Raw genomic sequence first — 25904 nt, forward strand, 5'->3', positions numbered from 1 at the left:
GAGACTCACAGGGACACCTCAGGCCACTTGTACACTCTCAGCCTAACCTACTTCACAAAGCTGTTGCGAAGTTAAAATGGAGGAGAGGAGGAGGATGTAAGCTGCTTTGGGTCCCCACTGAGGAGAGAAGTGGGGAGTATATATGAAGTAAATAAATTTCAGTAGCCAGTATGCAAAATTATGTAAGCCACCTAGGAACCCTTTGTACTCCAGGTTTTCTTCCAATATTTAAGCAGCCTAAATAGGTGCTCATATGAGCAGAATTTCATATCAATAAGGTCCAAATTAAGGTTACTAACCCCCCCCCCCACACACACACACACACTGGACTGTTTCAGCTCTTGATGAGGCGCATGGGGGGACAAGAATGCTGCACTGTGGGCCCACCTCCCAGCTTTTTAAAATGACTTTTAAAAGGCAGCCACAAGGATGCCACCACATACAGACCCTCATTCTCTCAGTCTGATATGATAACAGAATTCACAATATTCAATTGTAGTAGGCGGAAGTTATAAGGCAACGTGTATTTAGTAGGTGGAAGCGTACAAGGCAATGTGTTAACCAATTCCATATCAACAATGGAGCATTTCCCCCCTCCCCTCCTTTTTTATCTTGTCTTAGGCAGCGTAGCCCTTTCTCCTATAAAAAAAAAATACACCTACAAAGAAGACAGTAGCAGTTGCACTAGCTCAACTCAGTCATTGTATTTATACACCACTAATGTACTTTTCAAGGCACACATGTGATTCCTTCCTATTCAAAAACGTAACAGTCAAATGCCAAAAAGAAGTTTGAGATCCGCCAGGGTGAGCTTAGTGAAGGAGTCTCCTCTTCCCAAAAGCACTTTCTGGGCTAGCTCTTTTTTCATGGTTTGCAGCTCTGAGATCTTTTCTTCTACTGTCCCTTCACAAACGAACCTAGAAACCAAGCATGCTACGTTAGCACACGTTTTGTCAGTCATTATTAAAGCAGTTAAAACAATTCAGCAAAACTGGGTTGCCGTCAGTTACAAACTGCCAAACCGTAGCAGGCTGGAAGGGTTTCTGCAGCACTTCAGCCTCTTTCATAGAGCAGTTGGAACAAGTCCACAACTCCCATAGTTTTAAAAAATTCTACTTCATTTACTTCCTGCTTTTCTCCCCAGTAGGGACCCAAAGCTGCTTACATAGTTCTGTCCTTCAACTGATCCTCACAACAATCCAGTGAGGCGGGACAGGCTGAGTGTGTATGACTGGCTCAAGGTCACCCAGCAAGCTTCCACAGCCGAGTGAGGATCTGAACCTGGGTCTCCCAGGTCCTAGTCCACCACCATGCTGGGCCATAATTAAAACAGAGACAGCAACAAGCACAAGGCACAGATCAAACTATAACCTGTGGATCACAACATCCTTCTGCTGCCCCACACGGTAAATGCGATCACAGGCTTGGTCCTCTAGAGCTGGGTTCCTGAAAGGAAAGAAAACTGTCTTGTCATTTTACTTAAGCTATGGACCTAACTCAGTTGTGAGCAGAAACAACAGCCCACATATTTAGCTCAGTGCAAAAGTCCTTTCAGATTAACTCATGAATTCCTCAACTACACTTATTCTGATTTCTGGAGTTGCAACGACAAACAAAACAAAAACTCTCAAGAGTTTTTCGAGTGGGAGACAAAACCGCTGTTATCTTTACCAGTGCATGTCAAGGAGGAAGAGATGATTTCCACCAACAAGATTAAGGCCAACACCTCCAGCCAAGAGGGAGATTAACATCACCTGCAACAGAGAAGGAAATAAAATAGTGACTTGCCTCCTCCAGGAACCCCCCTGAATTTGTATTTTTGTAGTTTCTCATCATGCCCTACCACAAGCATATTCTCAAAGAATAAACCTCTGCCAAGAAACATAGGACTGGCCTGTAAAATGTTCACCAAACCTGCCATTCTTTGCATATTTGTCTCCCTACCATATTTCTCTCTTTCTCTAATGTAATGTTGATTTCTGGAACTATGTACAAATTGTACTACATTTGCTTATTCAGCACTATGTATTTTCTTTTGCTTGTCACAGAGAGGGAGTCAAGGAACCACACAACATACAGAAGCCCTGTCCTCCAAATCACTTAAAATCCTGCTTGGCCACTTGACTATTGTGGATATTTTTAAGGGCTAGAAACTTATTTTTAAAACAGATTCTTGGAATGTTGAATTCTGTGTCCAGTGTCACATATGAAGCCTACAAAGCCCTGACCAAACCCAGCATCAGCTATACATTTTTTTTTATCTGCAGTTTCAGAGCACCTAATTCAGTACAGGAATCACCAGTTCAAGAATCCAAGCACTTCAGAATAACACTCTTCTTTCCACATGTATTAAATATAATCAGACTGTATCAGGCTAAGATAATTACCGGGGTAATCCTAGCTGACAATTATAGATTTGGCCCAGTGGCATTAATAAAAGTGGCAAACTGGCAACTAAATCTATCAACAGCTGCACTGAAAATAGTCTCTGTGGTCTTTTCCATACCTGAGGTCCTTTAGGATTATTGTTAAATTCCTCAACCACATCCATTCTCTGCTTTGGATTCACAGAGCCATCCACTGTAGCATATTTCAGGTTGAGTTTTTCAAGGTGGACTGCCACAACCTTCAACATGCTAGTCCACTGAGACACAATGACACTAAAAAGACAGGAGGCAGCAATTTTAGTCTGTGGCTCAATCTGCCCTCTATCATGAACTTACTAAGTGGACTTAAGAAAGCTACTATTCAGCACCTGCATATAGAAGAATACCAACCTGACTCACAGGACTGTTGTAAGGATCACTGAGAACATTAAAAAGAGTCTGAATACAGAAAACATCTAAAGAAAAGTATCTTTAAAACAAACTATTAGAGGCAGTGGTTCTTGAACAGGACTCCAAATAGGATTGTCCACTTTCATAATTTATTTTATGTATTGAGCTATGGCCCATTTGGATGCAAAACATGGTTTGACTTTACTTGAATGTCACCCCATCTTGTGTGTTTCCTCCTCCTGACTGCCTCCCTGACTTGCAACAAACCAAAGTTTGCGGTTACATCTGAGATGAGCAAACTATGGCTGATTCAAATGTAACCACAAACTAAGGTTTGCTGCAAAACAGAAAGGCAAGACTGAAGTGGAACATGCAAAGGCAGGAGAGAAAAGGAAGAAACATGCAAATCTGTTACAACCCTAGCAGCAACACAAGACACAAGCATCACCTGTTCAATGGGATCCATGTTCCTGCTTATGAATACTCCAGGATTTCGGTCTACTTATATTCAAACTCCAAAGAGCTCCAATAGCACATGATTTACTTCATTTATACCTCATGCCTTCTCTTAACGTATACATATTGGTATACTTGATGTTCCTGGGCAATTTCCCATTCAAACACTAATCTGGATTGGCCCATATTGCTTTAAGCACCACAATTACATCAGACAGTATCTCACATGTCTTTTGGGTGTTTTATTACCAACCATTCCAAACCTACAATGGTCACCTGCTGAAACTATGCTTACCTTTTCTGGGAGTGACCTTGGATGGTCTTTAGCTCCTCCAAGAGATATGATAACTAGAAAGTGGGAAGGAAAAAGTACACTTATGGTCTAATCACATGCATCCTTACTCAACAGTAAGTCCTACTGAATTCAGTGATGGTTATTTCTAAGCAAAAGTGCCTAGGATTGCAGCCTCAGTCTCTCTCTTCTGTAAATATGAATATTCTGGAATCAATACCTCTCCCCTGTACAGATTTTGGAAAGCACAATGTGAATCTAAATTAAAAGTGTGATTTCCTGCCTTGCTCTATGAAGCAATTAAAACCTTGAAACTGATCAGCAATGCACTCGTTTGACCTGAGTATGTTAAATTTTTAAAATTGTAAAAAGACCAACGAATGCAAGGCTGTGAGTCTTGAGCTATCATGCTATAAAGAAGTACATGTAAGAAGTAAGAAAGTAACTTGCAATGTTCTGAAGCACTAGCACATTGCTCCTGCAAACAATCTAACTTGTGGTCACAGCAGTTTGGGCGCTGGGATTTTAGCAATTACTTTAACAAGAAAACAAAAAGGTGAAGAATCAACCATAGTAGCACCTACTTCCTGAGTTTCAATAATACTGAAATCTTCCAAAACATCATGAGCATCAAACTCAGGGTACCTTCTTGCATTTTTCACAGGAATGAACCATATGATACAGTATTATTGGCTCAGATGTTTGTGCATAAGCCTATTTAACTGCTTTTGTGTAATGAAGAGCAAGATGTTAAATTAGTGAAGTTTGGTGGCAATTAAAAAAACACAGAATGCTTTAAAAAGGCAATTTATTTAATCAGTTAAAGAGTCTGTGCAATGGAATCTGTTATCTGCCCCATCACTTCAGTTTGGGAAGTAGGGGATGAGTGCTGTATTGCAAGTCTCTCTTCTTGGGACACTTTTCAGAATCTTTCAGTCACTCTGGGATGTTTTTCCTTTTATTCAAATAGATATTCTTTCCGTTCCCTTGTTGTAATTACCCTTTTATTTTAAAAGGAACAGTCATTTTGGCACAGTGGTTAAAACGATGGATTAGGATCTGAGGCACCTAGACCCATCAAGCATGCTGGGAAACTGTGGGTCAGTCATACACTCTCAGCCTAACCTACCTCACAAGGTTGTTGTTAAGGATAAAATGAAGGAGGGGAAACTGATCTACATTGCTCTAAGCAACCTGGAGGAAGGGCAGGATAAAAATGTAGAAAATAAATAGTAATATTTATGCTAGTGATTAAATAGCTGTGAAGTTATATGCAATATACACAGCCTCAACTGTGTCTTAACTGAGAATTCTGCTTTTCATTACTGTGTGTGTGTAAATCTATGTATTATTACAAAAATCTTGGTTTTTTTCCCTTTTTTCAACATTGAATTATAGCTTTTGTTTATAAAAATATGGGGAGGGAGAGCCAGGGGGCAATCCCAGAGAATAATCACTAGGGTTCCCTAGAAAGGGAGTGCCACAGTCTTAATACCTTACTACTCTGTCTAGTCACTTCAAAAAGATCCACACTGAAAGGTGTACCAGCGAGGTACACCATAGACCGAGGGTCGCTGCTGTCAGGTTCAGACAAGGTCATAGCACTGAGCTGCTCCTCCAGTGAGAGAGAGATGCCTTCACTGTCCAAGTTGGCCTGGTCCAGAGCCTGCAATGAAGAGAGCAGTTGGTAACTTCTGCTGCAGGGTAACATTGCCTCAACAGCAGCCAACGTTCGCAAGGACCCTTGCATAATTACCACTTTCAGTAAGGAAAGATGGCAGCAGCACTGACGGAGCCTCAGCAACAGGGACAAGATATGGACAGCAGTGGAGACAGGAGGAGTATCAGTCTTTCCCATGGAGTTCTGCTGACCAACTTGAAATTGCTGTGATGCTAACAAGGGAAATATACATGTCAAAGCAACAACAGCAGGTAATATGTTTAGTTCTCTTTTTTAACACTCTTTCTAATATGGGTTTCTCTAGAGTAGCTTTTACCAACATCCTCTAATGAGATTCCTCTAAGGAGAAAAATGAACATGGCAACAAAACAGTGTAAAGTTATGAATACTCTCCCATCAGATTCCTCGTAACTCATTTCTTCATATGCTGTAAGAGGGTACTTTGAATTCTAACCTTTCTCAAATGGGTTACTCCCAGAATGCCCTGTTGCTTGAGCCTCCTGTCGCTTGAGGTAAGATTGCAGCGTCGACCTGATTAAACAAAGCATGTTTTTTAAAAAAATAGACAGATTTACTCACTCAAGAGTTTCATTTTCTACACATACAAAGCTGAGAACCATGAACAGTTTCAACAAAAAGATGTGGTCATATGTCAGCAGGACATCTCTGCATTCTAACCAAACAAAATCTAGACAGACTTACTGCAAAAAGAGTTTTTCAAAAAATTATAAATGTTAAAAAAGCCCCTAAAACAAAACACTGGTTACTCCAGAAATCTAGAGAAATCTTTTCACTGACAAGAGAATACTAACAAATTCTAATTTTAAAATTAAGAAATTATAGAAGCCAGACATTTCTGGGCAGAGAAAGGATTATGTTCTTTCCTAGAGGCAGAGAGATTTATATCCCTGTCTTTTCCCCAAACAGGGACATAACGAGGTATACATTATTGTTTCCTCCTCCATTTTATTCTCACAACTATCATCATGTGAGGTGGATTAGGTCAATGACTGACCCAATGACTGAACCCAGGGAGTTAACTGCATAAACTGTACAGAATTTCTTTAAAACAGAAAAGCAATTTAGGCTGCCCATCAACAGGGTTGATGGCACAAGGTACAAACCTGGTCAACTGCTAGGCTTGTGCACCCCCACTTTCCTCCCCCTATGCAGCACAGTTAAATTGAGTTGGTCTTCTTTCACTAATAACAAATACATGTGATTTTGTAAACTGTGCGTTTCTTCCTCAGTATTTATTTTTAGTACATTTTTAAAATCCCACCCTTCCTCCAAGGAGCTCAGGGCAGTATTCATCTCTCTTTTATTTCATCCTCAGAACAAGCCTGCAAGGTAGATTAGGCTTAGAGAGAGTGACTGGACCAAGGTCAACCAGCAACCTTCATGGCAGTGGGGATTTGAACCTGAGTCTTCCGGTTCCTAGTACGACACCTCAGCCACTACACTACACTGGCTCCAACTGGCATTAGGCTGTGGTTAAGAATTCTGATTATTGGGGAAGTAATTATCCTCCATTTTTAAGACATGTATATTCAGACATCATGACTAGTTGAAGATGGAAATCAACCAAACTCAGGCGCTGCAGAAGAGAAGCAAAGAAGCACTCATGACTGGCAATTAATCATCATGAACAAATTTTGATTTATAACATTTGCATTTACCATGGGAATTCAGGGGAATCCAATAAAGCAGCCAATCACAGAACATCCTTTTGGAGGGAAAGAAAGGATAGCAGGGAAAAGAATATTTAGGGCAATAGCAGGGGACCAATTTAAGCATCTCTTCAACTTAGCCATTTGAGTTTTAAGGCATACTTGTGTTGCACACTCAAAGAAACCATTCTGGTCTTTTCAAAATGGCTTTCAGCTGAGAGAGCATTTTTTGTTCAGAACACCATATTACCAGGATGGTAATGGCAACAGGAAAGACCTCTTCCTTGAGAGGTCACAAAGGATTTAGTTTAACAAGAAGACAAGATGCTTAGCTTGTAAAAACAACTCAAGACAAGCAAAATACTGTTACCTGTTATAGGGCAGCTGTGATTATCATTAAATACATCACAGGGACAATCTATATGTATTGCAATTATTAACCCAGGTAGTTGAGGAAAGAGATGGGAACAGAACATCAGTCAGTAACAGAAGGAGCACAGATCAGAAGGAGTCTAGTATAGGAGGGAAGCACTGGGAATGTTAACTGTGGGCAAGGTAAAATGATCTGAGAAAGGCCTCCAAGATACCATCATACCTTGATTGTTTGAATAGCACTTCATATACTGACTGTTCATCACCTGAGAGTTTTAATCTGTGCAGTTGCGTGAGACGCTGAGGTAGTGAGACCTGGACAGAGGGAAGAACAAGATGGACAGAACATGTGTCACTATGGCTGGCTGACATACAGCTGTTAAATCTCATCTCTTATGAAATGTTCATATGGCACATTTTACTTTATTCCTCCCAGGGCTAAGAAATTTGGAAATGTTATAATGCCCAGCCTCCAGCCTTTATTGCCTGGAATTAAAGAGTTTTCAGATAGCCAAAAATCTGCCTCAGCACAAGTCCAAAGTGGCAAATGTTGTGGGATGTTTAAAATCCTAATGGTTAAGAACCTCTGTATGTGTCAGCCAGCTTTGCACCCACAAAGAACTAGATGCCCCAACCTAGAAGCAAAGTATTTTTTCTAATTTTGAGGTGATGCTGCTCTGTTGGCAAAACAGATATTTTCAACATGATTTAAAAAAAAAAAAAACTTCAATGCAAAGTGCCTGGTCGGCTTTTTCTGATCAAACCAACTAACCGGCCATCAGCGAAGAGAAGACTGGGCAGGCAGCTACCCTTCATATCCAAAAAGAGGCAGAACAATTATTACCAGAGGCTTGCCAGATGAGTCTAGCTGATCCTTGGTTCTTCGCAATAAGAGGCTTCTGGTTAAAATAGCCAATCTCTCTCCTCCTTTTCTCGTATTATTGTCTACCTGACTCTTCCATACCTTGAATTCATCAAAAGGCGAGCAGCGAAGGAATCTATGGGGATGAGTGGTAAGTGAAATGTTGTCACTGGGTATTGCTGAATTGGGGTAGGGGGGAGAGATACTTTCCATCTAAAGCATGTGGGCAAAATGCTCTACTCTATTTTTAAAGAAGCGTCTTTTCTCCTGAAGTTTTCACCACAGAGATACTAGACAAACAAGATCTTCCTTGTAATATGTGATGAGTCCTTTAGAATCATTTAGAAGTGGATTTTTTGTTTCACACATGAAAAATTCAGTTCCAAATGGTCTCTAAAGAGGATTGGAAGTGCATTATCCAACGTGTGTGGAATCAGCACTTATTTCAAGACAATTACAAATTTACTGTACCCGCTCTCTTACATGTCTTGGATGGCGATCAACTCACCTCAGCAGGGAGTACATGTCCAAGAGGTTGTTCTGAATGGGTGTCCCAGTTACAGCCCATCTGGCAGAAGCTCTCAACTTACAGGCTGCTATTGAGGCCTGCACTTTGGGGTTCTTGATGTTGTGCGCCTCATCCAATATAATTCTAGCCCAGTTTATCCAGAGCAAGGGAGAGAAGAGAAGTGACTTATCCTAGAGTACAAAATAGATTTGGCTTTAAAATCTAAAGTAATAGGAGCTGAAAGTTAGATAAAAATATTTAAACATATTAAAGTTATCTACACTTTTGGCAGGAAAAAGAAACACAGACTGACTTTTTCTTTCTACAGTTAGTTCTTTCTTAGTCTTCTTTCTTCCATAATCACAATTTTATACCTCAAAACAGTTAAGTTAAACCTTTGCCAACTTAGTTAAATTTCATAACATGCAGGTTGAAAAGAATGTATGTACATGTTGAACTACAAGAAATATGATAAATCTTATTACAGCCTCAGAGAAACTTAAATTCTGTGCCAAATACTTCCAAACTCTGTAGTTTACTATGCATGGAATCACATATACATATGCAGCAAAAATATGTACATATTTAATTCGCATAGTCAATTTATATCATTGCTTTTAGCTGGTGAAGAGGAAGTGCTGCAGATTTAATGCTTTGAGATTTCTTGGAGGGAGATCTATTTTTTTTTATTGAAAACTGCAGGAAGAAAAAAACAAAACATATGGAGGCAGCATGAGAAGGGGTACAGTAAGTGAAGAATACCATGTTTTGGCCACTGGAATTTTCTTCCAGGTTCTGTTAGAATTAGTTTTCAGATTTTTTTCTGCCCTTAATTGCTAGAACACTGACTCCACTCATACAATTTTAAAATTTACTTAAAAGTCGCACAATTAAGATGGAGAGAAAACAGTACAGCTGTTTATTATTTTATTTACAGTCCAACTTTCTCAAAGGTGATCACACAGTGTAAATCAATGCAATCAACAGGATTAGACATCTAATAAGCAATGTAATAAGACTAGGATTACAGAAATCTGAAAACAAAGTCTAAATATTAGACATGATATGTTAATGCAGAAAATGGTATTACATACGTAGAAAACAATGCAGTGAAAGGAAGACAATATCATATGTACTATATGTAGTAATACAGTCTACGGTCCCTTTCCCTTTATTAAATAAGCACCATCCTAAATTGTTACATTATAATATAGCTCTACACTTTTATAAAAATGTCTTCCTGAATAATTTACAGTGCAATCCTAAGCAGTTACTCCAGACTTCAATGGGCATAGACTAGAGTAACTCTTCTTCAGATTACACTGTTAGTTTTGGATAATTTGCAGAATGACAAAAGCATGGGTACCCTCCTGATCTCTTCAGCCAGGTTATTCCATAAGGTAGGGGACACAATAAAGCATGCAAACATATAGACAGTTGTTTATCTTGCCAGTAATAATGGGCAACCAATGGAATGACTGCAGAATAGAAGCAATATGCATGCTCCACCAAACTTCAGATAACTGACCCGTAATAATAATAATAACAATAGCAGCAGCAACAACGACATTCTATTTATATACCGCCCTTCAGGACAACTTAATGTCCACTCAGAGCGGTTTACAAAGTATGTCATTATTATCCCCCCAACAAACACCCTGTGAGGTGCGTGGGGCTGAGAGAGCTCCTAGAAGCTGTGACTAACCCAAGGTCACCCAGCTGGCTTCAAGTGGAGGAGTGGGGAATCAGACCCAGCTCTCCAGATTAGAGTCCCGCATTTTTAACCACCACACCAAACTGGCTCTCTGCACCAAGCATTCTGCACCAAGGTGTTTCTGAACTGACTTCAAGGGCAGACCCATTTATACTATGTTTGTATTTAACGGTGACTCCTAAATATGGTGTTGCATTAAGGAGTGGTTTATGAAGTGTTCTTTAATTATTTGTCACACTGCATAGCTCTGAGAAATTTTTCAGTGAGTTTAACGGGCACAATCCTAAATGTGTAATTCATTACAATCATAACAAGTATATGAGCGAAAAGGAGCACAGTGTGTTGGGCTTCCTTTATAGCTACTCTGTGCCAAAGTGACACACATCTGCACTGCCTGTGAAACCCAGCAGGGATCCTAATGCTCAATGTACTTTTTACCCCAGGAAAAGCTTAAGGACTACTCCACACATTCCAATCACCTGCACAACTTGGTCCTTAGCAGCCACCTCTGCTTCTTCTTTGTGTGTTGGAATTTCCTTGCCCAGAATACTATAGGTGGTGATGACAATGTCATATCCAGAGAGGCTGCACAAGAAGGACACACACAGCTGGTGAGCCACACAGCATCTCAAAACAACCACAAAGAAAAATGCAAAATCAATAAGGCTGCTTTCAAAGCTTAAATTTCAACGAGTAACTAAGATTCTAAATAAGCCAGTATTTGGGTTTCTTTGGGAAAAGAAAGGAAGTGACAAATGATTAAGTTTGACTTGTGTGTTTCCACCCACCCTTCCAACTCCAATCCAAAGATAAGGAGAAAAGGGCAGAGAGAACAGCACCACTCGATACAGAACTGAACCCTGACTCCAAGCTCCACTGTATCAGAAATGAGAACATGCTCCATAAAATTACCATAGTCCACTATTAATAGGAGAAATTTCACCTGCTTGGTAAGCATGTGTAAAAATTGCCAACTGCAATGAGACTGATGTGTGACAAATATAAACTGGTTCACCTTAGTTTGCCAAGGGACCTGTTGAAGGGCCAAGGGGAAATACTAATTTCAGCCCACATCCTAAGCACCACAACCACTCAGTGCCATTGCTTCACTGTGCTTTTTGTCAGACCTTTGGAGAAGCAATCATCCAGGGTCAAACTTCTTATGGTTATCTGCTTATATTGGAACTATTTAGTACCTCTGCACTTACACTGTTGTATTCTTACTTCGGTGGGATCCATGGTACAGACAGACCCTCAATTTCCCACTGTTTACATGCCTTTCTATTTCCCTCTTCCAATGATGGATCAGGGACGCAGGGCAGACAATCAGAGTGCCGGTGGAAAATATAACAGAGGAATCTGCAAATACAAATATGTGAACATATTTTAAGTGAAACAACCTACCACACTATCTTAGCCCATGTTTACGGGCTACACACCCAACAGTTACCAATAGGAAGACATTTCTCTAGTGTTATTGGTCTGTATAAATGAGTCTATAGATAGGAGCAGTAGAATTGCTAGTGTTGCTTCTTCTTTACCTTGTCTTGACATGCAAATCTCTAATTTCTTCTCCTTTACAATCTCCTTCTGTAACTGTTTCTGGGTCAGGACAAGCGCAATCATTGTTAAAGTCTTCCCTAAGCCCATATCATCCGCTGCCGGGGGCGGGGGGGAGAGAGCATAGAACAAAACAAATATCAGGCAGTGATAAGACTGAACAGTGCTGCTTTTCTTAAGTCTCCATTCAGGCACTTGAAACCCTAAAAGTATCTGCTGATTATGACTCTGTGATGCCTCGTTTTCAGGGGCAAAAGAATGTGGCTCTATTACATGGTGCACTCTGCCTATTCAGATTGATAAAGAAGCCACAGGAAGGAGAAATATGGCACCCAGAGCAGGACACAGCCAGAGCTGGAAAGACCATGCCAACACCAACAGGCCATGCCTAGGCTATGAGCTTTGTAAGGTCCTTTGTTCTACTGTTTTGAGAAAGCCAACATAAGAAGGAAACAGAAAGGAGCAGCAGCCCTTTGCTATCTGACCTGTTCCTCTGGGCCAGCTGGTTCCCACAGCTTCAGCGATATGTTTCACCCATCATAAGAGCATAGAGTTTAGCCAAAGTCTCCTCTCCCCACCCACCCAGTTTTTTTGCTATGGCCCTAGGAGCACTACTTGAACTGTTCCCTGTAAACTCTCCAAGGGCTCAAGAGCAGATCTGAACTTGGCCAAGTGTCTTTTCTTCAGGGCTCAGAATAAACTCTATTCTCATTCTAGGTTGGGGACTAGGGTCATATATATATAAGAGCTGTATGAATATACCCAGACTCCTAAACTGCAAAAAGTTTCTTACCAAGGATTCCTCCACATGGTGCCTGGTTCTCTCTCCAGAGAAGCCAAGCAAGTGCTTGTTTCTGATGCAGTAAAAGGGAGATCTGAGAAAAGCAACACAGGATGTGGGGTTAATTGATATTTGCAACAACTGAACTCTGATCATGTTGCTTCTTTTATTAACACTTTGTTCTACTATCTCTACTTTGTTCTACTATCTCTTGAGCAACTTACCTGGGGCCTTCCATTCATGCAATGATCTCGTTCATGCATGATAAGTTTCAACAATGATACAGCATGAGATGCTCTCAAGCAATTTTTCAATTATGAATTCCAGCCTATACACGTCCCCTCCCTTTTCTTTGGAACACTGATTTTTACAGACAGCTATGATAACTACACCAAACATTCATTTCTAAATCTGAGCATTCAGATATCTTTGTTGTTGTTGCAGTTGCTTCTATGTAACTTCTTCACTGGAAAAGACAATAATGCTGGGAAATTTGGAAGGCAGTAGGAGCCCAAAAAGAGATATCTGGGCACAATAAAGGAAGCCACGGTCTCCAGTTTGCAAGATCCAAGTAAGGCAGTTAATGATAGGATGTTTGGGAGGTTGTTAATTCATAGGTTCGTCATAGATCAGAAGTGACTTGACAGCATATAACAACAAAAACAACATTCGATTTATATACCACCCTTCAGGACAACTTAATGCCCACTCAGAGCGGTTTACAAAGTATGTCATTATCATCCCCACAACAAAACACCCTGTGAGGTGGGTAGGGCTGAGAGAGCTCCAGAGAGCCCAAGGTCACCCAGCTGGCTTCAAGTGGAGGAGTGGGGAATCAAACCCAGCTCTCCAGATTAGAGTCCCGTGCTCTTAACCACACAATATACAAAGCTTGTAATACACACAACACAAACTTCTGTATTACTAATTTTCTAGGGAGCTTTTTTGTGACCAGGTCTTTTCTAGAGTTACTTCTCATATTATAAGCTTAATAAGCCTCAAATCAGAAAAACAAAAAATTAGTTCCAATCAGCCCTTTATGGCTGAGCTCTGAGAAATATAATAAGCAGAGGATCAAAAGAGTTCCATAGGCATTAAAGGTAAACAATATTTTAAACTTGGGGAAAAAAGATTTTAGGAAGTAGGACCAAATGGTTAGAAAGTACTCTGTAGTTTTTATATTCAAGTATCATTGAAATATTTGTGACTAGCATTTCATTAAAACTGAAATAAAATGCAAACTTTCAGACACAGGTGTTTGCTTCAACAGAAAGTGCCAATGTAAGTGTGTGGTTGTAGTGAACTTCTTACTCTTTAAGTGGACAAAACATTTTAGCTCTTGAAGGTTTTTTTCGTTTTCAGCAACAAATATATCAAGCGCACTAGTAGCTTGTGTAGTTGCACAAGAGTAAAATGCTAAGTTACCCAATCCAAGAATGTTGTGCCTTGTGGGGGAACAGATGGAGGAAGGGGTTGATTCACCAGTTTAAGTAATGGCAGGCTAAGATTGATTTATTTAGAAAAATTATATATCACCTCTCCAGAAAACCTGCTCAAGGCAACTCAGAAGATAATAGCAAGCACCATAATAAAATCATAAAACTGTGAGCATAAAACAACCACCTTAACAGGAGTGTTGAGTAGTATGAGCAGGTGGTCCTTCAAGTACCCTGGCTCCAAGCTGTTTAGGTCCTTAAAGGTAAAAACCAGAACTCTGAATTGTGCTTTGAAACATGAGGGCACCCACTGCAGATGTTACAGCACAGGTGCGCTACGAACCTGTATCTAGCCTCCAAAACAGCGTGGCATCCATCTTTTGAACCAACTGAAGTTCAGCAGTTTTCAGAAAAAGCCCCATATAGAGAACATGACAGAAATCTCACCTGGACGTGATCCACCATGACCAGATAATGCTTTTCAAGAAACGGCTGTAGCTGGGATGTCAAAGACACTGTGGGCCATGGAGAAGACTTGACCCTTCAACCATAGGCCATGATCCATCAGCACTCGCAACCTATGAACTTGTTCCTTCGAGGGAAGCAGCAACTCCCTCTAGGATATATGGACTCCTCAAGCAGCTTGGGTATCAATAAATACCACCTCAGCTTTGTTTGGACTGAACTTCAGTTTACTTGTTCTCATCTGTAAGAGGGCAGGCAAACTATTTCCATTAGCTTCTTTTGTTTGCACAAACTCATGTAGAGGTTCTTGGCAGAAGGAGAGATGGCAACACACTGGAAAGGCCATGCAACAGACTGCACATTCCCCCCCCCCCCCACCTTAGCTCACCTTCAACCCTGGTGGGTCTACAACCATTGCCTCTTCCATGGGGCAGGACTTGAGGGACTTGTGGAGCTGGTTAATTGCATCACTTGTGGCATTATACACAGCTCTGAGACGATCTTCAGTCATTCGGCCTCCGTAAAGGGTCTGCACCGAAGAATAGTCTAGAAGACAGTATTGGAAAGTCAAATTATGAACTAATATAGCACTGATGCAAATGTAACGCTTTGCTGAAAGCAGACTAGAAGCCTGGAGAAAAGGCTGCTCAATTTGATTAACACAATGATTAGTCTGATGGACCATCTCAGGTAATAAGATCATACAATGGCTAACAAGAGAATCAGGCAGCTCCCAAAGGGCTGTGTGAAAAAGTTATGTCCTATACTTCCCGCACAGACACAATTATGGACACACAAAAAATCCACAAGAAACCAGCCAACAAAAAGGTTTACAAAGGCTGTCTGAAAAGGTACCAAGTCTGCCATGAAAACTCACAATGTTATGCCTCTGATATACAAATATTATCTGAGAAAATTAAATGCATTACAGGGCCAAAGTGAGCTGTTATAGAAAGGAAGGTGGATTTATGTCTCTCCCAATTCTTTTTTACTTTAACCGCGGCTGGCTACTCCCCTACTTACCTCTTGAAGGATTACTGCAATACTGATTAGATCCCACAGGAAGATGGAGCTCTAGTGGTCTGGTATCCCGATGCTCCTGGGACACGTGTGGCCCTTTCCCCTTCAGGGTACTAGGTGGCTCTATGGTGCTTTTGCTGAATGGATTGTGCTGCAATTCTTCTTCATTTCTGACAGTGCTCACATCTCCTGTTGGGTTAAAACCCATTTCAAACATGGAGGGAACAATGAGGTACAGTACTTCCTGGACGCATGGACTACCACTTCAGACTGCAGAAGGGGGAACTGCACGTTTGAAAACGGTCTTCCACACAGGGGCAGGATGGTTTCTCTATTGCCAGTATGGCTGAAGATAAGGCACAGCAGCAATGGGACCTCCACATGGCAAGGTTGTCCCAATCCCCTGGAAGTGACCACCCCCCCTCCCTGAGCCACCAGGACTTTAGCAAGTTTTTACCCAAAAAATCAGCACTAGTATATAAAAAAAACCCTCTAGCCCTTCCCTGGATGTGCCTTTTCCTTATATATTTGCAAGGGAAGGGGCTAAAGACTTACTTTTAAAGAAAAGGCTAGACTTTCAGAGAACGTACTTGTTACAACAGTATAACATTATTCTAATACCCATTTTTTAAAAATATAAAAAGCCCCCTGATGGTGGGAGGAGGAAATGGCTGCTGCAGTGGCAGGGCCAGAGAAAATGGCTGTCTTGTGGGCTAGAAAATCTAAATTCATCCACAAGCACAGCAGTCATCTAGGCTTTACTTTGACATTTCCCAAAACTCAGGAGTAAAGGTTTGAGAAAGACCGGAGAAGAGCTGGGGAAACCCCTAGAAGTCCATGACTGTACCACAATGCTGTAGGGAAGCAGAGGGGAAAAAGCTTCCCAAAAGCACTGATCCTGGGGCAGATAACCCATGTGGAAGACCACCACGAGCAGCTCAAAAATAAGTATTTGAGGGGGAATGCTATCCTTCAACATGCTAGCTTTCTATGGAGCGCCCCCCCCACACACACACCGTCAATGAGCATTCAAATATATGTTCCCATCTGTTCCCCCAAAAGGAGTTCTGGGCCAGGAGATATCTTCTGAAATCCAACCCTACCCCCTACTTGAATTCTCAGATCATGAAATGTCTAAGACTGGGAGAGGCTCCATGTTTGATATTAAAGCTGAAAAATTAAGATCAGCTTACAGGCAGTCTCGAGAAGATGAACCGCCACTCCTGGGGAAAGTCTCCTGACAATGGTTCTAAGCTGTGGCTTCCTCTTGGCTCATCAAAAAGCCACTGAGAGCCATTTTGGTGTAGTGGTTAAGAGGCGGGACTCTAATCTGGAGAGCCAGGTTTGATTCTCCACTTCTCCACCCGAAGCCAGCTGTGTGACCCTGGGTCAGTCACAGTTCTCTGGAGCTCTCAGCCTCACCCACCTCACAGGGTGTTTTGTTGTGGGGATAATAATAGCATACTTTGTAAACCGCTCTGAGTGGACATTAAGTTGTCCTGAAGGGCGGTATATAAACCGAATGTTGTTATTATTAAAGTTCAGGCTATGATTCATGATTGAGGTTTGCTGGACAATAATCAAGCTCCTAGGACCATCCAGGAATCTGCCTGACAATATGCACTCCTCTAGAAACCCAATCATAAGGGAAACCAGCTCCATCACCAAACTCCTGGCCTCTATTAACAGGCCATTCAGGTAATTCAATCATTCCATTCAGATTCATCCTCCCCTCCCTATTACCTTACCTGGTACCCATCTCCCTCCTCTCCTTCCCCATTACCAATTCAAATCCACCAATAGGAACCAGGATCCTGACCTTTTCCCCCCAATGGCAAAGAGGATCCAAAAATGTCACCAATAAGATTTGGCCACAGAAATAAATGCCTACGAAAAATAGGATAAATGTTGCATCCTGGCAAGGAAGGCTCAGGCCCTCCCCAGGACTGTTCGGCCACTGCTGAAATCACTAGATAGAGATTCGCGCCTCCCCCCCCCCCAGGACCCCTCTCTTCACTACTTCAGAATTACTGCAGTGGAACTGCTGGATCAGACAACATATGAAACTTTCTGATCTGCTTCTCTACATTTCTCCCTCACCTGATCCCATCATCCACTCCAAATAGAGCTCGTTGAGAAAATGCAATTGCTTCCCTACTTGCTTCCTGACACCAGGTACAGCCTGTGTTTGTAACAGTGAGGCTTGGTTCCAACTTCTAGCCAAATCAATGAAAATTCAGCATAATCAGGATAGCTTCCACTGTCTGATTTTCCTGTTGTTGCTTATTCCCTAAACTTTGTATATTACTATAGATCCCCTAGCTACTCTTAATTCCCCAAATTTAATGTTTTTCAGGATTTCCTTCTGTTATTTTTATGTACAATAAAAACTAAAATGTCTCCCTCCAGCTCTGCTATTCCAAATCTCTACCTGAGGCAACTGCCTATATTTGCGCCCATTCCAGCACAGACCAATGATTCCTTGACCTGGAGGTTTGGAGGTGTACTTGTAAAAGTGTGTTCACATGTCCCCCTGACATTCCAGGTAACAGATCTCCCAATGGCAGGCTAAAAGGTACTGACCAAGAGAGAATGTTATCATCTGCTATCTGTACATGTTTGAACTAGATCTAAGACATATTAAAAGGAAATACACTGTAACATTTTAGACAGCGAGACAGTATTTTAGAACCAAATAAATATTTCTGAGTGGCTTACAGTGAAATCCTAAACAGAGTTATTCTAGTCTAAGCTCACTGAAATAAATAGGCATAGACTGGAGTAACTCTGCTTAGGATTTCGCTGTTAAATTAAGAAAAAATATTGCCTTCACTGTCTGGACAACAGCCGCTACATTTGGAATAAGCATACCTTCCTTTGCACCATCTTCCATCTCCAGGTTAAGAGAGCTAAGTGCAGTTTCCAGCTCCTGTACTTGCTTTAATAACCGTTCCCCTTTATCTGGAAGGGCCTGCACATTCACCGTTTTCAAAGTGCTCTAACACAGGAGAAAAAGATGTCTTAACTTCCTATATGCTTTTCTAAGACTATCACTACAACATAAAGTTACCAGCAAATAGCAGTAACAGATTATTGTTTCCTTGTGCTTCAGTGCTCACACAAGTCCACATTTCCCTTCTTCATCACATTTCCCTTCTGCACTATGCTTCATCAGAAAGTTGTTCAGAAGCAGCTTCCAAAGAGGAATACCGCTACTAGAAAATCAGAGTGAGTGACATGCACGCAAACAAAATAGACTCTCTTGGGGAAGCAGAAAAGTACTTTCTGCTCCGCTGCAACTGGCAGCTACTCAAATCCTCCATTCCTTCTGATGGTATTCACTGCTGCAGTCTTAAGAATGTTTTTTAAAAATGTATCATAATTTCAAGTGGACCGCAAAGAATTTCATTTAGAGATACATGTATTCATTCAAATAATTCAGGCTCATCAATGACAAATGCTGTCTCTGACTAATATACTTGTTTAACAAATGGGGTAGAAAATTAAACTGCATATTCCTCAGAATAAATTTTAAAATGAGGCTTTTAGCCATGTTGTAAGCCATAGACTTCAAGCAAAGACTGAGCATCATACACTAGCCTCCAACAGTGCAATCCTATACTGAGTTAAACTCTTCCAAATTGGTTTAAGTCAATGGGCTTGGAAGGATGTAACTCTGCTTAGGATGGCACCATAAAATAACTGAGTGGTTTATAAAGGCAGCCGACCGATGGCTGGTTCATCTTGAGAGTCAAGAGCATACTATATTAACAGAAGCATTTGGGCCACAGTATAAATGGATGATCAGACTCAGAAAAAGAAAACAACCGTGAGACCTTTTTTTGTCTTAACTGAGCTGAAAGTTGGCTGTGAAGGGCTTTGGAATCCCGAATTTCTTCCCTTTGTGAAGAGGTTCTTCCTCGTGAGATGGAAGGCACGTTCTTCTGACTGTGATCCTTTCCATGCAAGGAATCCACTGGCAGTCCAACAGGCGATTTTGAGGGCACATATCTATCCCACTCATCATCACTAACATTTTTATTGGTACTCTGTTTTTCTTCTGGAGTCATTCTCCTGTGTAATACTGCCGACTGTTCTTCTGGGTTTTCTCTAGGGGACACTGTAGGCAAGCCTGTACATTCCTGAACAGTCACAGGTTCTCTGGACATCACAGTTCTCTTTTCACTTCCCCCATTGCCATGAGTCTTCTCTGTTACCCTTTTGTCTATGCAGGTGTCCAATCTTTCCTTTCCAAGTTGCTCCTCGTTAGGGGTCTTTACACTTGATGTCTGGCTGTTGCAACTTGTTTCTTGTTTCTGCAAGCCATCTTCAGCAGGTCTCATAGCTGAACTCTGCCTCATATGCTCAGACAGTATCTCAGTTTTTTTGCCAGAACAACATTTTTGTGTATTCAAAAGAACAGTTTCTTGAAGGTCAGTTGTTGGGTCACTTGATTTAGTTTGGGTTTCTTTGTTTCCCCTGGTTGAACTACCACTTTTCTCTCCAAAATTAGTTTCTTTTGGAAATTCTTTCCCACCGTATTCAGATGATAAGATCTGCTGATTCTTTTTATCAGAGTCCAATCGCTCTCTCTTTTTCTTTTCTTTTGATTTCTTGTCTTCATAATCATTAATTTGTTTCAAAGAGAATGGTTCTTGATTCTTGCATGGCACTTTGAATGGGTTTCTTTGATTAAGGGGTAAATCCAACATATGTTGAGCTTCTGGTTTGGTTGACAATCTGGTTGGTTCTGATTCCTATTTTAAAATATCCAGATGAAATCACACATTAGCATCAGACACCATGAATGAGACTATGCATTCACTGTGCCTCTGTAGAACTGATGCACTGTTATTGATACAAAGAATAAAAGTTGACATCAGAGGATCTTTGTTTATATTAAGAAATAAAGGTTCTAACTACTAGAACTGTAGAAGAAGTGTCCAAATATATCAGAAGCAATACAAAGTATTGGAACAGGCTTTACTGCCCTATTTGGTTTATTTTCTCCCATATATATTATTTTTCTTTACTGTCCACTATAGCTAAGCCTGATACCCTTCCCCTGATTTCCTCTGTTCATTTTGTGCTACCTCAGATGTTTTCCAAAAGATCCAAAACTCCTCAAAAAGTTTAATCCAGAATAAATTTACCTTTGCCTTTACCAAATGCGTGCACATTTTAATATGTTAAATATATTTATTCTGTAGACTAAATCTAATTGCTTTATTGCAGAACTGAAATTATTAATTATAGCAGAGTACATTTCCATTCATTCCACATGCCTGACAAACCGAAATCAAGCTTGATTCCCTAGACCTAAGCCCTTCTCATCCTTTCTGAAGGTAGTTTACAAGCTATGGCACTTACAGCCTGACTGCATCCATGTCTACTCAAAAGTAAGACCCACTATGCTCATCAAGGCTTACTCTTAAGTCAGAGGACACAGCCTTACGTTGCATTCAGAAGGCACAAAAAGATGCAAGTGGTCTGCAGTCAGGCATGAATACAGATCATCTGCTATGCTTATGTGCTTCCCTCATGCCTCCCATGTACAAAGCTTGACTGAAAATGTTATGGTTTGATCAATCTCCAGCTTGCTATGACATCCAAATACAGGTATCTGAGGAAAGTGGAGCTTGTGCTCTCATCCCCAAACTGGGATTCTGTTGATATTTAACTGTGGTGATACGAATCTCAGCTTGTGGAGGAACACAGACTTCAATTTGCCAAGGTGCCTGCATTCAAATTCAAATGTCATGGCAAATTGGGGTTTGATCAAACCACAAATTTTTCAATCAAGCTCTGTTTGCCAAGAAAGAGAGAGGTGGGAAGAGTGAGGGGAGCAGACAAACCACCATTAACTAATTTGTGCACACAACAGCATTCCAAAACGAACACCTCACACCACCAGCAACAAATAAACAGCAATGAGGTACAAGTACCTGCCATGGAACACTTCCACACCACTTCTTTCCTTCCACTTTAGTTTTAGTGCATCGAAAGAATAGCCTGGTGAACAACAAAACAAAGCATGGAATGTCAATCAGAGTACAAATACTCTGGACCATCCCAACTCATGCCATAAGAATGTAAAAATGTCAAGTGATCTTTGGAAAATATACCTGTATTGAGCTGTTTCCTGCTGATGGATCAAAACTTGCAGTTCCACTACACACTCCTCATGTATTAAGCAGTGAGAAGGACAAAGTCTAAGAGAAGAAAATGTAGTCATTCACATAAGTAAGGTTTACAGCAGAAATAGATACAGGTCCTTACAAGATCTATTTCTAATGTTACAGAAGAGTGTGTTATATCCTGCTGTTCTCCTGATAAAAACATACAAGGGAATAATACCTGCCAACATAAGGGAATTTGTGCCTTCATTCTAATGTAAAAGAGATAGATTCATGTCCAATGCCACCTTAAAGACCAAAAATATTTCCAGGGTATAAGCTTTGAAGAGTCAAAGCTCCTACGTATCTGATAAATGTGTCTACATTTTCCCCTTATTGTTTTTCATCATTTAAACCTGTATACACAATCATAGACATGCCTATCTATACAGATGGATAAATACTTCTGAGCACACCATCTATATTGCTGCTTTAAAAGAAATAACATCAAAGTTGATCTGCAGAGTATGGCAATGACAGAAAACTGTAGTGCTGCTTACTTTATCCATAGCAACAGCAAAGTTAGCAACTAGCCTTTAAAGGAGCCAGAGCTCTGCACATATAGCTGTGAGATTACAGGCACAGATCAACAAGAAGTTGACCAGCAAAAGCCCCAACTGAACAAGTCACAGTGCTATAAGAACACAACAGAAGTTTCCATTAGACTTCTCAGAAAGTTTCTCAGAAACCTTTAGCTGGTTTACCTGCTTGCCTGGAAGAAAAGACATCTACATGCATATACACGTGCATATGTATACCACATGTCAATGCACACAATTAAGGACACAGGAGTACATGCATCATGTAACAGGGTAAATTTGTCCAAAGACTCAAGTAAATAAGCCAGTTCTTATAAAGGCAGATGATCGTATCTAAAACCAATAATTACACAATATAAACATTCCCACTTGATCCCAAATAAGGGGGAAAGTCAAAACTTTTGTGAAGAACAAACCAACATTCACTAAATCACCCCCAAATGAAAAGTTATTAGGGCTCAGCTTTATCTAACAGCTTAAATTAATAACTGAATACAAACTACCACATGCTGAATAGGCTGTGAAATTGTATGTGCTTAAGATTTTTCTGTGCCATTATGAGGGGCACACGTTTAATTTAAATTAATTTGAGGGTACTAAACAAGTCGCTGGTAACTCCTAGAGCATGTGTTTTTAAGACAATCATCCAGAACACAAGAAAATTCAACATACTGGGTGGGGAGGACAAATTCACAGGGTGGCTGGCCTTGGACTCCACACATGTAAAAGCTTTTGCCTTTGCTTGGGCCATCTTTGACACCAGTCTTCAAAAAGCAGGGAAACCCTGAGGAGGACAAAGAAACAAGCACAGAGGTAGCCTAAATCAAAGCTGCTATAGTTCTGTTTGATTAGACCACACTTGTGTAAAAATCTTGTTGTTTCAAATATTCAACATTCCCTTTGTTACTACTGCAAACTATTTCATAAAACTACTTTGTCTTTGGAACACTTGAAAAGGTCTGCAGCCCTGCCGAGGAGAGAGCAGAGAACATACCAGCTGGGCACATAAACTGCAGTAGAACACACTTGTAGCAGAGAAGCAGCAACCTGGCTACTTCCTTCAGGCATTTCTTGTAAGAACCATCCACAATTTTTTATTGTGCATGCTTAGATACATATACTGTTCATCCATTTTGAGATTTTACTGCACACCTGGAGTTCCCTCCAGATTTGTTGAAACATCTATCCTTTCCTGTACTTGTATATGTATATATGTACACATATATGATTTTTTTTTAAAAAAAATCTGCATTCTGAGGTGAAGTTTGGAGTTAGATACATAATTTGATTCTACCAGTGTAAACTAGCAATTTTTCCCTTCTCTTCTCCCCCACACTCTAGTTCTCTTTTTGGTCATTTGACCATCATTATCATCCTAGCACCCACTATGAGGAGAGGACATTTTGGAGCCACGAGAGCTGTTTCAGCAGCAGCCCTTGAATTTTTAATTTAAAAAAATAATGCTAGGCCTTTGACATAAGATTCTATAAGTTACAGTGTGTCCCCAGCATCCTACCCAGAATGCTCAGGAAGAAGAAAACTTGCTCCTGCTATCCAGTGCTTCAGCAATTAATTCAACCGACAGCCACTAGGCACTTTTGAACTTTATACAGCTAAATTTTGATTATTGTTAAATATGCCTTGAGATTATGTTTTTTATACACGGATTCCCCCTTCCCCGGATTTGTGGCCACAGGTCTGGAAACGTGAGGGCAGGCCTGACGCCCAGCCAAGGCGTAGCAAAGGCACCTTCCCCCGGCTCAGCCCCTGCCGCCCTGTCACAGCTGCCGCAGCCCGTTCCTCACCGTGCGCAGAGCACAAGACCTTCTCCATCTCCAGCCGCAAATCTCAAACTCCTTTCTCAATCTGGCGCACCTCAGGCGCAGGAACCCGACTCCGCCCTCCTGCCTCCCCCAACCAGGCGCCGGCCTCGCTGTTTTTCCCGCCCACTGACATTCTCGTAGCCTATCAAAACCAAGAGAGAGAGGCAAGACAAGGAAGTTAAGAAGCGCTGCTTACCTTAAAAAAAATCGTGCAGTTTCTCCACGCGCCCTTTTCTTCTTTTTCCCCCAATCAACGGGAGGAGAAGCAGAAGGCAACGCTATTGGCTGGGGAGCGGGACGTGCTTTGCGTGACGGAGGGCTGTGGACAAGTTCGAACGAGTCTTTCTGAGGGCAGAGGCTGCGTGGGGTGGGCGTGTCTTGTGCTGTCGCGCTGCAAAAGAAGCCCTGGGAAATGATACGGCTTTGCAGTGCCTCCTAAAAAGTTCTAACGTTTGTTTCATAGAGTAGGAGCTACAGTGCTACTGGACTCTTTTTGATGGAGCTACAGTTGAGAAGGAAGGGGCTGCATAGGTAGTAGCCTGAAGACCACAGTTGGCACAGGGGACATAGGGGAGCGGATGGCCCTTCAAACAAGTGGGCCCTAGCCAGGAAAGGGCTTTAAAAGGATATAACCGGCACCTTGACTCGGGCTCAGAAACAAACTGGCTGCCAGTTTATAATAAGTAAAAGCAATACAATTATAAAATGAAATACCGTCTAAAATTGTACATAAGAGTTTAAAATTCTAAAATCTAAAAATATTAAAATCAAATGACCCGATCTGTGCTTCTTTGTCTCTTCCCTAATTTGGTAAGCCAACCAACCGAATTTGGCAACCTTCCTAGTCAGCTTTTGATTATCTTCTGCAAGTATAATTGACGGAAGTATTGTTCTGCAACCAGGGTAGGCATTGACGATAGGCATAACCAGAGTTTCCCTAATCTGCTTTCAAAAATAACGTGTTCTAACGTTTCATCAGCTCTCATCCCGCACAAGCAGCCTTCAAAGTTCTAGCAAATCTGGCCTCTAATATAGCTGAAGGTATATATACCTTAAAAGAGTAAAATTTCTCCTATGGTTACTGTTACCTAAAAATTTATTTATAATCAAAGTTATTAAGTGTTGTTACATCAAATACAGGGTTCCTAATTCTACTCACATCCATCTGCCGTTCGACATCCGATATTCTTTGTTTTAAAATAGTTGTCTGAGCATAACCCAAAGCCTGTATATTCTACTACTTCTGCTATGGGGAAACAAAATTATCTTGCATCATAGTATGAGTAAGACCAATAAGTAAGAAAATCAGTTTTAACCAATAATTAAAGGCAATAAGCCAGTTTATAAGAGCAAGATCTGTTCCCATCAGCTAGCCCCTGACTATGATCTGGTTGACAGAACTAGCTCCAGTTTCTGAGTTGTCTTCAAGGGCAGGCCCTGCGGGCCCACGCAGTGGCGGAAGAGGCCAAAAACGGCCTTCCTGCCCCTCTTGAGACGAGGGGGAGGACACCGCACGCCCTAAGGGCAAGGCAAGGGTTGGGGGATTCCCCCCTCGCCGCCTGCTGGCTAATAGTTTAAAAGGACCTGCTGCTTGCAAGGCAGGAAAGGGCCCTTTAAATTGTCAAATGCCCCTTTCCCTACCACTGCTAAACGGTAGGAAAGGGGCATTTAAACCCCACACACCATGAACTGGTTCGTAAACTGGCCCCAGTTTGTGGTTCGTGAAAACTCACGAACCGCAAACCTCATGGTTTGATTTTTTTGTGGTTCGT

The 25904-nt window shown here is 41.2% G+C and overlaps 1 protein-coding gene across 1 annotated transcript; it reads right to left on the reverse strand.

Moving 5' to 3' along the window:
- Positions 1-684: 684 nt before the first annotated feature.
- TTF2 (transcription termination factor 2) lies at positions 685-24180 on the reverse strand. Its single transcript, XM_054975096.1, has 23 exons — positions 24115-24180; positions 22982-23093; positions 21720-21806; positions 21540-21606; positions 19431-20351; positions 18466-18592; positions 15598-15783; positions 14963-15120; positions 12686-12767; positions 11874-11990; positions 11541-11691; positions 10812-10917; positions 8619-8809; positions 8093-8246; positions 7472-7563; positions 5661-5737; positions 5282-5418; positions 5021-5191; positions 3529-3581; positions 2507-2660; positions 1672-1754; positions 1372-1446; positions 685-917 (listed from the first exon to the last, which is right to left on the reverse strand). Exons 1-23 carry the CDS (start codon positions 24140-24142, stop codon positions 773-775), a joined length of 3474 nt encoding a protein of 1157 aa, XP_054831071.1. The 5' UTR covers positions 24143-24180; the 3' UTR covers positions 685-772.
- Positions 24181-25904: the final 1724 nt, after the last annotated feature.

The sequence above is a fragment of the Eublepharis macularius genome, chromosome 3 (genome assembly GCF_028583425.1).
Source record: "Eublepharis macularius isolate TG4126 chromosome 3, MPM_Emac_v1.0, whole genome shotgun sequence".
Classification (NCBI taxonomy): domain Eukaryota; kingdom Metazoa; phylum Chordata; class Lepidosauria; order Squamata; family Eublepharidae; genus Eublepharis; species Eublepharis macularius.